This window comes from Colletotrichum gloeosporioides (assembly GCF_011800055.1).
Source record: "Colletotrichum gloeosporioides strain Lc1 chromosome Unknown consensus_100, whole genome shotgun sequence".
In the NCBI taxonomy this organism is placed as follows: domain Eukaryota; kingdom Fungi; phylum Ascomycota; class Sordariomycetes; order Glomerellales; family Glomerellaceae; genus Colletotrichum; species Colletotrichum gloeosporioides.
In genome coordinates this window covers 34,892-47,798 of record NW_025544745.1, presented here as the reverse complement: position 1 = coordinate 47,798, position 12,907 = coordinate 34,892, and the positions used below count along the sequence as shown (strand labels likewise).

Below are 12,907 nucleotides of genomic sequence, written 5' to 3'. Positions count from 1 at the left end.
CTTGAAAACGACGTCCCCGAGATCGCTCACAAGAACCAACATTCACAAAGTTACAGTGCATTCCCCAATTGCCATCATTCTCCTCGCTCTCGTCGGCCTCGGCCTGGCCGGCAACCCGCAGTACGAGCTCAACTGCGAGCCCGCGGTCCCAGCCGCGTACCAAGCAAGCCTCCAAGCCTACGCAAAGCAGAACTGCGGGTCAGACGATAACGGCCGAGAGCCAGGCACTTGGCACGACGACACGCAGACATGCGAAGCCCCATGGTCCCTCAAAGTCAACATCTCGGGAACATACTACCACCCGATCTTTGCGAGCTCCTCGGGCCGTGCCAACATCAGCCCCCGTTGCAACTGGCACTTCGCTTAAGGGGTGATCATGCTCTCTGTTTGTGGTGATCTGGTAGACGCGATGGGGATGCGCATGTAAAAGAGTTTTGACAAGTAGACAATGAGTTATTGGCCAGGCCCCCGTTTTCAGAGACGACGCCGCTGAACTCGTATTCACGACCCCGATTTCACCAAACCAATACCGCGTAAGGGGAGAAGATGCTCCAGATACTGAAAATCTCATCCAAGATTACAAAGACGTCACATTGAAAAGTCACATCATCTCGGCGTGTCAGACCAACTCATTTCCATCCCACCGCAAACCCCGCTCACATCCAAGCGGACAGCCATACTTCAACCATAAAGTAAAACCAATGAATCTGAATTTCTTTCCTACTATTCTCACAAGATACAAACAACCCCTCATACCTGAACCCCCTTGATTCAATGCCTGATGTACACTCTCAAGCCCTCCATCTCTACGAAAGCTCCTCAAGCTGTTTTATAATGCCTCCACACCCCTCTTCAATATGAAAAGCATCTACCAGCCTTGCCCTGATTTCTACGCGCAAAAGCTTTTGTTTAAAAAAGTATCGGGTATCATAAAACGTTGTAGACGAGGTGAACATGAATCATTAAGTAGTGCGTGGGCGGATGCAAGTCTAATAAAGGTCGCATGGGTGCGGTCGCAGCGTCGTCATACGCAACACCGGGCAAGAGAGGGTACCGAGATGTATCTGTCCCCTCCTCCCGACTGCGCAGCGCCGGCCCCTGATAGTGTCCGAGCGACGAGGACGATGTATGTGTATGATGTGTTTTGTGGGGTTTGACACGGAGTGGATTGTCTTTGTATCTGAACTTGGAATTTCGGCCATCCTTTTTGACCAGTCGTGCAAAACTCGCAAAGTAAAATAATAGTAGCAGTGTAATGAATGCTCGTCGCGGAATGTGTGTGGTCCTCTTTGCCCATTCTGTGCCGCATGTCGTCGTATCGACTCAAATAATCTTTTCTTTCCTCTTTCGCAAACATGGCCTCTTCTCTCTCCCTCCCTCTTGTCGATTATCAGAAACATCCCCCGCCATTGCTCCAAGGTTGAGACTTCTCCTAACGTCTCTGCCTCTTCTCGCGATCGTTCCCGAGACCGGTGGCGTCCTCGCTTCTCCTCTTGCGGCCGCGCTCCTCTCGCGGCTCACGTCGGTCTTCGTTCTGCCTCGATCCGCCATCGCGTTGTCCTGGTCTGGGCGCCCCTCGCGCATTTCCACCCCATTCTTCATTACGTCCTCCCGAACCTGCTTCTCCTCGTGCTCCATCCGCACGCACGCCATCGCCACGATCGCCGCGGTGACGTGGCTCACGTCCACCTCCAATGTTCTCGCGGCTGTTGCCATGGGCGGCATTGGAGTGAGAGTCCCTGGTGCTACCGGAAGGATCCCGCCCCGACCGCCTGGGCTCGCGTTCCTCTCGGTTGCTCGAAGAGTGGCCTTGGGCCCCGGACCTTCGGTCTCTGTACTCACGTGGCTCCTTGGGCTCCCTCTCGCGTTCTTGACTGCGCTGCTCTCGTTCCCGGCTGCTTCGTCTTGACTGTCGGCCACGGTCCGAGCGGTGTTCTTTCCTGCTGCGATCATGTTCGTTGCGTGAGTGATCCTCTCCATTAGCCTGGCTGCGATCTTGCCGGATTGGGTCCGGGCGTTCTTGGGTCGGAGTCGAGATGGGAGACGCGCCGGTCAACACTTGAGCGTCAGAACCAGCGATACTACCGCGAGCTGCTCCACGTCCCCGGATGGTAGTGCCGCGGCTAGTGTCCGGCATGTTAGCTTGAGCTTGTTGCAAAGTATTGTTGATACCTGCAAGTTGCCTTCGACTGCCACCGCGACCTCTGTCAGTTGACGCCGGTCCAGAAGGTGCACCATCGGTTGGACCAGGGAAGTTGCCGGTGGGCGTCTGGACGTTCCTGTTGCCGCCTCCAGAAGGCCGGTCAGGGGTGTTGAGAGGAGGCAGCGATGGCCGGGAATGGCTATGATTGGGCGGCTGTCCCGGAGGCGGCGGTGGAGGAGGAGGCGCAATTTGAGCCAAGCGATCAGGGTGGACTCCAGTGGCTGGGCCTCCGGCACCCGGAGTTGGGGGGCCAGGCGGTCCAGAGTTAATGACACGAGCGCGGTCGGGGTGTGTGCTGGGAGTGGGCGTCGCTGTCGTGGGCGAGCTCACGGACTGATTCTGATTCGGGTCGTACTGGTTCCTGCGCCCTCTACCCGAGGCCGGTCCGGTTGGTGGATGCCTCTCGTCAGGCGCCGCCGGGCTATCGGTGCCGGGAAAACGTCCATCGGATCTTGAATTGGGAGTGTTCATGGCACCGCCACCTCGAGCGGATGTTCGGCCACGACCACGAGGTCCGGAGGGCGGTTCGTTCGTAACGACAGACTGGATGGGATTCAAGCGACCATAGTTGTGGTCTTGGCGGGTATGATCCGGATCAGAGCCCCGACTGGGGCCAAGGAATGCCTCCCTGCCCTTATCTTGTCCAGGCCGGCTACTGTCACGGTCGCCAGCTCGATCGGCTCGTGGATGCGTAGCTGGGGACTCATTGTGTGCATCCCGATTCGAGGACCGATGGTCTGAGTGATGAGAGCGACCATGTCTGTCATCTCTCCCGGCGTCAGGGGTATCTGGGTTGAAGCGTCCACTGCGTCTGGGAGAGTGGCCGCGAGGCGTGCCTCTTTCTCTGGGCTCATCCCGTGCTGGGCGCGATGGCGGCTCTGGGCGAGTCTCTCCGATTAAGGCGGCACGCTCCGGATTGATGATGTCAGAGCGGTCCGAGTCGCCTCCTCGAGGCCCTCTGCCACTACGACGATCGGGCTCGGATGAACGTGGTGGTCTTTCTGAACGGCTGGGCCTGTCTGGTTGGTCACCCTGGATCAGAGCAAGCCGGGCAGAGTTGATGGGCGGCTCCTCAGGTGGCGGCTGCGCTGCTTGAGGGGGTGGCGTGGACATGACTGTGTCTCTCGAAAGTCGACCAGGCTCAGAAGCTCGGCCATTAGCCTGAGGCTGTCTGTCCCGTGACTGACGGTTGTCACGATCATGAGTACTGTGTTCGCGGCGCTGAGGTTCTGGTCTGCCGGGCCAGTCCTTCTCCGACAAGCGACCGACTTCTCTGGGGCCGTCCGGTCCACGGCGTTCCTGACTGGCGAATTCGCGGCTGCGGTCAGGGCGAGTGGGCTCAACAAACCGAGGGTCTCGAGAGTCTCGTGATTCCCTATGATCCCGAGAGTCACGGGGTTCTCGAGAATCTCTGGGGCCACGTGGCTCGCGGCTGTCTCTCTGATCCCGGCGTTCGGGCAGGCCTTCAGGAGGAAAGTGATTGCGGTAGTGGCCTGGAATAGGCACATCGGGCCTCTTGGGCAGGCCTGAAGGCGCGCTCGTAGGAATAGGTTTGGGGCCGTCTCTCTGGTGTGCGTTATTGGACGGGGTACCGACATGGGGCTTCGGCGTTGACGGTTTGCTTGAGGCGGCAGAGTTGGCTGAAGGGGTAGCACCGGGTTTCGCTGAGTCTCTCTGCGCACCAGAGGGCTTGGGGGGAAGATTGGCATCCTTCTGACCGATATTGGCGGGTGCCGACGGACCAGACGGTCGGTTTTCGGCATCCTTGCCATCTTTGACTTCTCCATCCTCCTGTTCTGCTGCACTCTTCGCAGTGCCAGGCTTGAACTCGGCAGCGGTCGGACGTAGACCTGCCGCATCGCCATCTTTCGTCTTTCCTTGGGCTTGTCCGTTCTGGGTCGTGGTCAGCATACTTGTTGTCTGGGTTGTGATTGATCGACCCACCATATTTGGGCGGAAGCCTGCTGGCAATACCCACTTTGCCTTCCTCCTCTGCAACTCGGACAATGCACCCTGAGCAGCAACTGAAAGATCAACGCGGTGGCCCTCCTCGCCGGCTGTCGCAGTCTTGGAGGCTGCCTCACGCTCAGTGATGGTCTTGAGCTGCTCAATGAACTGGTTGCCCATGAAGGTAACGGCCGGGAAGAATTCAAGAACAGCCTTGAGAACCGTCATGGCATTGCGAATGTGCATCCACTCCATGCCGCCGAGACAGGACTTCAAAGCGAGGTTGAGTTTGTTGTGCCAACCGTACAGAATATCTCGGAATTGCGCGTGGTCGTAGTACGCCGTCGGTTGTCCCTCCGCATCAAATTCCGATGCAAAGCCAAGCAGATTGCTACGCTTGCCGACGGCTTCCCTCTCAAAGACATTGGAGTCTCGGTGCCATTTGGCGAGGTCTTTCAAGATGCAGTTCAGGAACCTCCCGAGGTGCTCGGCTTCACGAACGGTGCAAGTGAAGATCATCGACCGAAGTCGGTTAACGTTGAAAATTCGGTCGTATAAAGCCTTCAAGCGGAAGTTGGGTGCACCGAAGCTGTGAATCTTTCTGATGAGGGCGTAGCAGTACTCAGCGTCGCTGGCGGAGAGCACGAGTCGGGGAAGCAAACATTGCTCCAGAATTGCGTCCGAAACACCGTTCAGCTTGGTAACCGATCCTGTGAACCACGTGCCCATTCGATCAGACATGTAGTCCCTGACGACGCGTGCCCTCTTCATCTGCAGATCAGCCTCCTTCGGAAGTTCGTTGCCAATCTTTTGAAGTTCGGCCTCTTTGGTCTTCTTCTTGTTGACACCGCTGCGGCTCATGTCCGAGCGGTCTCTGTTAAGATCTTTGGCCAAGTTGGCGATTCTCTTATGGGCACTGTTGTAGCTTGCGGCGGGTACTTCGATGTCGCCGAGTTGAAGTGCCCAAAAGAGAACGTAGAACTCGGAACTGAGCTTGCTCCAAGAAGCTTCGGGCGTGATGGACTGAATGGAGGCGATGAGAGGCTCAAGTGCTTCGTGAATCTGACGCATGGCGTCTTTCTTCGCCTTCTCCCGGATTTCTTGTGGCGTGAGCGTCTTTTCTTCGGCCTCAATCGTCTCTTCGCCAGTCGGCACCATTGACACGTCTCCGTCGGTATCTGCGATAGCTGGAGCATCCGGCTTCTTCGCAAACATGGAGTGAGAGACTCCTTCTCTGCCTATCAGAAAAGCGAGACTGGCATCAAGACCAAAGTCATCCATGAGACGCGCGATGGCAGGGACAAGCGCATCAAACTCCTGGGGTTCCAAGTTCGTTCGCAGGAGGTCGAGATACTGAACCAAGATCTGGTGACTGTCGTCGATAACGGAACCAATGTACTTGATATGGGCCTCGTCATCAGGGAGCTTGAAGATGGCTGACTGGCGGTATTGGGCAATGTTGATGAGGATACGTCCAGCAAGCTTCGATTCGGTCAATGATTGCATGAGACGCTTGGCACTGCGCCCCGACTCGAAACGTTTGTCCTGAAGACCAAGCAGGGTCTGTCGACGCAACACCTCACCTCCTGACATGGCCAAGATCTGTTCGTCGGTAAAGTCAAGGACTTGAACAACGCCTCCCATGGAGGCTACCAGCTCCTTGAGAATGATCAGATCCGTAGAATTGCCTTTGAACAGCTGATCATCGACGTATCGAAGGATGGGGCTCGGGTCCAAAATCGAGTATCGCTTGAAAACCTTGCCGGCAAACTTGGACAGAGCTTGAAGCCACTTGCTGGTAAGAAGGATTGAAGATTCTTGGGTGCGACTTCTTTGTTTGCCGCCGAGGGAGCTCATCAATGACCACACCAGAACGTCGTACGCCAAGTCAGTGAAGTACTTCGCGCACTCAACGAAAGCTTCGATAAGATTGGCGTAGGATTCGATCTGGCTCAAGGCTTCCTTGAAGACAATGCCTGGGGATGAGTAGCTAGTCTTTGCCAAAGACTTCGCCATCTCGCTCAGATTGGTCAACGAAATGCGCTTCATCACACCTCTGGTCTCGATGCGAGTGCGGGCAAAGGCCGCTTTCATGGCTGGAAGTCTGGATATTTGGCCTTCGAACCACTCCGCATAGATTGAGTAGCGGGTTGTGACGGGGTAGAGCTTGAGAAGGTCCCAAACGGAGTTCACGACTGCCGCGTTGGCTGTAGTCATGCTGAGGGCAGGAACCAAGATGCGTCGGAGAAGTTCCTGCCAGCGGTCGAGGTTATCCTGGGACCGATCTTGTCCAAGACTCTTAGCTCCGATACTGACAAACTTTGCTAGTAGAGTAGGGTCTTTGCCGATGTTGACGCCGGAGATGTTCAAGAAGGTATCGCAAAGGGTGAAGACATCCTCGACGGTCTGGCAAACAGGGACATTGTCGGCCCACTCGTCCCAGTAGAATCGGTAATGCTGGTCTCTTGGGTCGAAGCCGTCGGGGAAAGGCCACTTCATGGACTTCTTAGTCGGCGTAGTAGTGAGCTTGACAGTGCCCTTAGGAACGCCGCTCTGGTCGAGGTCGGCAATCGACTTGGCAGGACACTCAGCGAAGCACATGGGTGTGGGTCGGCTTTCCTGATAGACCTTTTCAATGCTGTGGTTGAGGATGCGGTGTACGCGGTCAAGAATTTCTGGGAAAGCCTCGGGGAGCCAGGGGAACCGGCCAAGAATGAACAAAGACTCCGGAATGGCGCCAATCGTCAACAGACAGATGAGCAATGCCGCCTTCTGCTCCATAGGTTCCGGTAGCTTCTCCTTCTCATCCGCGCCGGCATCGGTCTTCGCGTCCGCATCGACCTTGCCAGAGGCATCCCGTGTGCGTGTGGTCGGCACAGGTGCTGTGTCATCAGGAAGAGCACCCGCCATAAGGAGCGCATTCTGTGCGGCACCAGGTCGACTCTGTCTCTCCTTCTCCTCGAGTTCCTTCATGCGCTTCTCCCTCAAAGTCTCCATGTCGTCGTCCAGAGGCCAGAGATGAGGGTAAATGTCAGTGATGGACATAAATCCGACTTTGATGAGAAGCGCAACTAGGTAGAGAAGGTTGGCCGGCAGCACGTCAGCGGCATCTCGGGCGTCGGAAGAGTAGAATCGCAACTTGAAGCCCAGGAGCTGGGCAGCAGTGCGGTTGCCTTGAGGCGGGAGCGTCTTTGTTGCCTTCATCCACGCCGAGGCGGCGTTGACTTCGGCTTCGGATGTTGACTCGGATGCCTCCAACTGTTTGAGGTTCTCTTCTGTGACCTCCCTTCCCCCAAGCTGGAAGAAGGCGTCCAGGTGGATTTCACGAGCCCTGTTCCAGAACTCGATATCACGCTGACGTCTCAACTCAACCGCCTCTGCTTCGGACTCATCACTCGACTGCCAGTGTGAGTTTTCGGGCAGAGCCCAATTGGGTAGACCGCCCACGTAGATGGATGAGGGCGGGTTTTGGTTGCGAGGCCACCAGGAGCTGACGCGGAGCAGCTTGATAAAAAACCGAAACTGCTTGATAAGCACGGCGGCGAAAACATCAAGCGTAACGTCGAGAACACGCCCAACGTCAAGATCAAAAGTTCCGATGAGGCCTTTGAGACGCTCGAACGCTGCGTGGGCTGCCTCGGCTGTGGGGGGTTCCGAGCTGCTGGTCGTGAAAAGCTCGGTCATCAGCTTAGAGTAACCCTCGGTCTCCTCGCGCAGCAGGTTGTAGTTGGCTTGTCGGTAAAGAAGGTTGGTGGCGTGGCGAATTCCGAGCTTCACGAAGGTGGTGCGGATGAGGCCGAGATCCTGCAAGAGCTGGGCATCGAGGACCTGGCGGAGGAGGGCAGGGGAGATGCCGCTGCTCTGGATAAAGTCGCGAAGCTGGGGCTTGAAAAGCCCGCGATCATTGTCGAAGATGATTGACAGCGTGTCGAGGAAGAGAGTGTGCGGCTCGAACGAAAATGACTCCTTAATCATTTCTTGCGATTCCGAACCGAGTATCTCTTTCATGCACGCGCCAGCGTCGGCGGGCGACAGGCGGCCCTCCAAGACAGCATGGATGAATTCTTGGTAGATGCTGGTCAGCTCTTCAATGTCAACATCAACCTTGGACTGCTTCGCATGCTCGATCAGCTCTTGTCGGCTCTTGGCCGTCCATGAAGCGATCGCATCGTCGGTGATGTGTTCGTAGCAGTAATTTGTCGGCACCGGAGAGGGCGGGTGGGATATCGAGGCAGCAGTGGTAGCCGCGGCTTGATCGGTTGTGACTGGTGCCGGCGCCGGCTGCTGCGACTGAGATGGCGCCGAAGGAGGTCTGGGAACGGTCGGTGACGTGACGCGGGAGGGGTTCGATGAGCTAGTCGCGGGCGGCTGTTGTGATTGCTGCTGTCCCTGTGTTGAATCTCGTCGGTCATTTCGTCTAGTGTTTCTACCACTGCGGCCGCCTCTTCCGCCTCCCTCGGAGAAGTCTCTGTCGCGCTGGCCCAAAGTTGTGTCGCCGGGCCGATGAGGAGAGGGCCTGCTTCCCTCGTTGGCGAGGCCGCCGCGAGCCTTGCGCTTTGGAGGCATGTTGCTCTCGGATCGCGATTTCGTTCAGGGTATCATTGGAGACGCGCGTCGATTCTGTATTTCTCTCCTGTCGGCATGTCTGGTCAGTTCATTGTCGTTCGCTTGCGCGCGCGTGGCTGGTGAAAGGAGGAGGAGATGAAGTACCAGGCGGAGGGAAGGAGCTCTCGTCGCGTGTCGATAGCTAGATCAAGGAATGACGTGCACAAAGGAAATAAAGGTAGGCGCACTCGTGTCTTGCGGAAGGAACAATTCGGAGACCCGAAACAAACGATGCAATGATTAGAGAAATGTCGTCGCCGTTTGGCTGGACTTGGGTGACTTTTCGAGTTTGGCGACGGGGATGGTGAGGATGGACGATTTCTCGCGTGAAGAGGCAGTTGCAGCAATGTGATCCACCGGAGACACAGAGCTTCAGATCCACTTGGCTCACTGCAAACGGGTGGTAGGTAGGTAGCAGCCTCACGAAAAGACAAGGCTGTCAGCGCAGGTAGCGTCCGTCGGCTCTGACCACGACTCCCTTCTGGGGCGGCTCTGCTGGAAGTGGGGCGGACCAGACGCGAATTCTGTACCGGCTGGCGGCATGTATCGGTTACATGCAAATCTGCAGGGGTGCCCCTAAAATCCGCCGTTGCGAGGACTTAGAGCTGCTGGCTGACTCATCGACCCCGCGGAGCCAATGAATCACACTGCAAAAAAAAAAAACTGCCGGGAAGTACGTACCTACTACCTACCCAAGAAAGCCCCCGGAGCGATTACGCCATTTTTGGGACTGGTCTCTGGCTTCTTCTTGAACGCCGGCCAGTGAAGAGTCATTCTCAGCAAGTCCCAACCCCAGATTCTTCATATATCTCGCATATCTCGCCATCGCGGAGGACCCTCAAGTCCCCAGGAACCTTGCCCTTGTCACATTTGGCTCACGGCTCTGTGTTGCATCGCCAATTGACAGGATTTTGTACCTCATTCTGCCAGACTTGCGCTGCCCCTCGTTGGTTCCGAAGTCGGGATGACGGAACAAAATTTACAAAACGGCTCTCAGCCGAGATACGGTCAGTATAACCTCTGCCCCGGCGCGTCCAACGCGACCCCGTCTCAGTGTCATCCGTTTGGAATTATGAGTCAAGTGGCTCATAATCCTCGTCTACACCAATCTATCATTCAATATCCTGAACGACCTTTCTGTCCCTCCCCACTGTTAACACACACGCGCGCGCTCGAATATGAGATGAGAAGACCGGTGACTGAATACCTGTAAGAAAGAACCCAGACGCAGCCTGAGAACCCGTTTGCGACCCTGATTCCGGAGCAACAAATCGCCACCATCCCCTCCTTCACCCTCGAGTCGGGAGTCACCCTTCAGAATGTGCCCGTCGCCTACACCACGCGGGGCAAGCTCAACGCCAACGGCGACAATGCCATGGTCATCTGCCATGCCTTGACTGGCAGCGCAGATGTCAGCGACTGGTGGGGTCCCCTCCTCGGTGGACCCGGAAGAGCATTCGACACTTCGAGATTCTTCATTGTGTGCATGAACGCTCTCGGAAGCCCTTACGGCACCGCAAGCCCAGTCACTGCCAAGGACGGCGACCCGTCCAAAGGAAGATACGGGCCCGAGTTCCCTCTCACGACAATCCGTGATGATGTAAAGTGAGTAAACTCGTTCCAGGGGATAGCTACATCAACTAATACGGAAAACAAGCCTGCACAAGCTGCTATTGGACGAGCTCGGAGTAAAGCAAATCGCCGCTGTCATCGGTGGATCTCTTGGTGGCATGTTTGTGTTGGAGTGGGCGTATCTGGGCAAGGACTACATCCGCTGCATTGTGCCCATCGCGACCTCAAGCAGACACAGCGCATGGGGTATCAGCTGGGGCGAGGCACAGAGACAGAGCATCTATGCCGACCCCAAGTACGACGACGGCTACTACCCATTCGACGACCCGCCGTCGACCGGTCTAGGCGCCGCTCGCATGTCCGCTCTCCTGACCTACCGCAGCCGAAACTCCTTCGAGTCCCGTTTCGGACGGAACATCCCTGACCCGTCAAGGCGGCAGACTATCCGCGAGAAGCCCCGGCCCAGCACGCCGTCAGAGGCCCACTTCCACATTCACAACGACGGTCACAATGTCAAGCGGGCTACCATCTCACGGCAGAACAGCCAGGGGGGCATCAGCGAGACGTCTGTTAATGGCGCAACGGCCGACGCAGTTGCCGACGCGTCTGACCCCCAATTCCACGGTCCCCAGACTGATAGCCTTACGGGCGGCGATAAGCTCCCGACTTCGACATACTTCTCCGCGCAATCCTACCTGCGCTACCAGGGACAAAAGTTTGTGAAGCGATTCGACAGCAACTGTTACATTGCCATGACGAGGAAGCTGGACACACACGATGTCTCTCGTGACCGCGCGCCGACGATTGCTGAGGCTTTGGCCCTCATCGAGCAACCCACCCTGGTTCTCGGTATCGAAAGTGACGGCCTGTTCACCTTTGCTGAGCAGGAGGAAATCGCCGAGCACATCAAGAATGCCAGGCTCGAACGTATCGACAGTCCCGAAGGCCACGACGCCTTCTTGCTGCAGTTCGAGCAAGTCAACCACTACGTTTTGGGCTTCTTGAAAGAGACGTTGCCTGATATCATGAGCAAGCAGGGCGAGGAAGTCGAAGAAGTCGGTGTGGGTCAGCTGACCAAGAGTAGCACCTTTGGAGAGGCCGAAGTAGACGACATTACGGCCTGGTAGAAAAGATATGACGGTCGTGTTCAGTGGAGTTTTTTGTCTTTGTTTTGTTTCAACAGGCCTGGTTTCTTTCAACAAGTCAGCGATCATGGAAATAGACGGTGCAAAAAATGGAACTCTTCATGCTGCGTTAAGTCGGGATGCCTCTGCTCAAGCGGACGATTCGAACGTGACGTGTCAGACCAGACCTTCAATGAAGCGGAACCAGTACCCGTACGCAATCTCCAGACTTCAGTTCCTAACTTGTCATAGGCAGAGCCAGCGCGAGAGTTTCCACTTGACGCCCGGAAATTCAGATCCCCGCCGGCCCATATTGTGGTATGTGACAGGGCACCGGACGTCAAATCTGGGTGCGGAGGTTATCTCAGCGCAGGGCAGAACGGAGGGGGGCACCGTATGGCCGACGTATCTGGCACCGTCCGTACGAGGGACGAACGATGCCGCAAACGTGTGTCAACTTCAAGCTGTCTCTTGCGTGAGACTCCAACTTTGTTTGGTCAACTTTGTTGTGCAAATGTGATAATTATGAATGCCGGCGGAATGGTCCGCCGTCGTCGAGCCGAGCCCGTTGTCGAACGCCCGCAATTGTTGACATGAATAAGGATCCTGCGGCAAGTTGCCACGCGGAGTGAGATAGACTGGAGATGAAGAACCGTTCGGAAATTCCTGAACTCATATCTGCCAGCCTCCGCCGCAAAGACAGCGTGAGCAGCAGCGACGGAGGTTTTCCGCGGGGCAAGAAGCTAGAATGAGGTCAGAAGATGACTCGCCAATCATTCCACAGAGAAGTGAAACGGAAGTTAATCGCGAGCAAAGACCACGAGCTTGCTTCGTGGTTGGAGAGACGGGCGGGAGTAGGGCGCATTGAGACGTTTTACGTCAGCCGGCTATTGGCACGACTCGACAAATCATTTGCCTGCCACCAGCGTAATGCTTGAGCGGAAGCGAGTGCAGTCGTTTTCCTGCCTCTCTCAGGCTGGCAAAAAAAAAAAACCAGCAACAGCCTGGCCAAGCATCGACGATGGAAGTGTAGAAATGCGACCACCCCCCTACCGCACATCGTCAGCAGCCGGAGAAGGCTCGGTCTCGAGGCCCACGAGGACCACGTGTCAGAGGGTATCCTTGCCATTGGCTCGGGGAACCCTTGTCCGTCTCGGTGAAGAGGCAGGCGAGTGCATTGGCAGATCTGGAGACTGTGGGGGGTTCGAGGTGGTCCTGTCATCAGCAAGGCGGACGGGAACACCTGGGAACGGCTATTGTGCTGGCAATTGGTTAGGTAAACCTGATGCGGCGTGCTGAGGCGTCCAGTGTCGCCGTGGCTGGGCGAGAGAGAGGTCAAGACGGCAGCGTATGGTTGGACAGCAGACAAGACAAAGAGGAGCGCGTTTTCAACGTGTTTTATCCGCCATCAAGCCACCACCCCTCGTGGGCGAGAAGAAAGGCTTTGGGTTCAGGT

General features: G+C 56.4%; 2 protein-coding genes across 2 annotated transcripts; one reads left to right on the top strand and one right to left on the bottom strand.

Annotated features, from left to right (window-relative positions):
- Positions 1-1,432: 1,432 nt before the first annotated feature.
- GCG54_00008132 (THO complex subunit 2) lies at positions 1,433-8,716 on the bottom strand (the record flags this gene model as incomplete). Its single annotated transcript, XM_045408104.1, has 1 exon — positions 1,433-8,716. One exon carries the CDS (start codon positions 8,714-8,716, stop codon positions 1,433-1,435), a length of 7,284 nt encoding a protein of 2,427 aa, XP_045257409.1.
- A 1,003-nt stretch (positions 8,717-9,719) lies between these two features.
- GCG54_00008131 (Homoserine O-acetyltransferase) lies at positions 9,720-11,454 on the top strand (the record flags this gene model as incomplete). The annotated part of the gene is made up of 3 exons (XM_045408103.1): positions 9,720-9,762; positions 9,970-10,360; positions 10,413-11,454. The coding sequence occupies 3 exons, from the start codon at positions 9,720-9,722 to the stop codon at positions 11,452-11,454; spliced, it is 1,476 nt and encodes a 491-aa protein (XP_045257408.1).
- Positions 11,455-12,907: the final 1,453 nt, after the last annotated feature.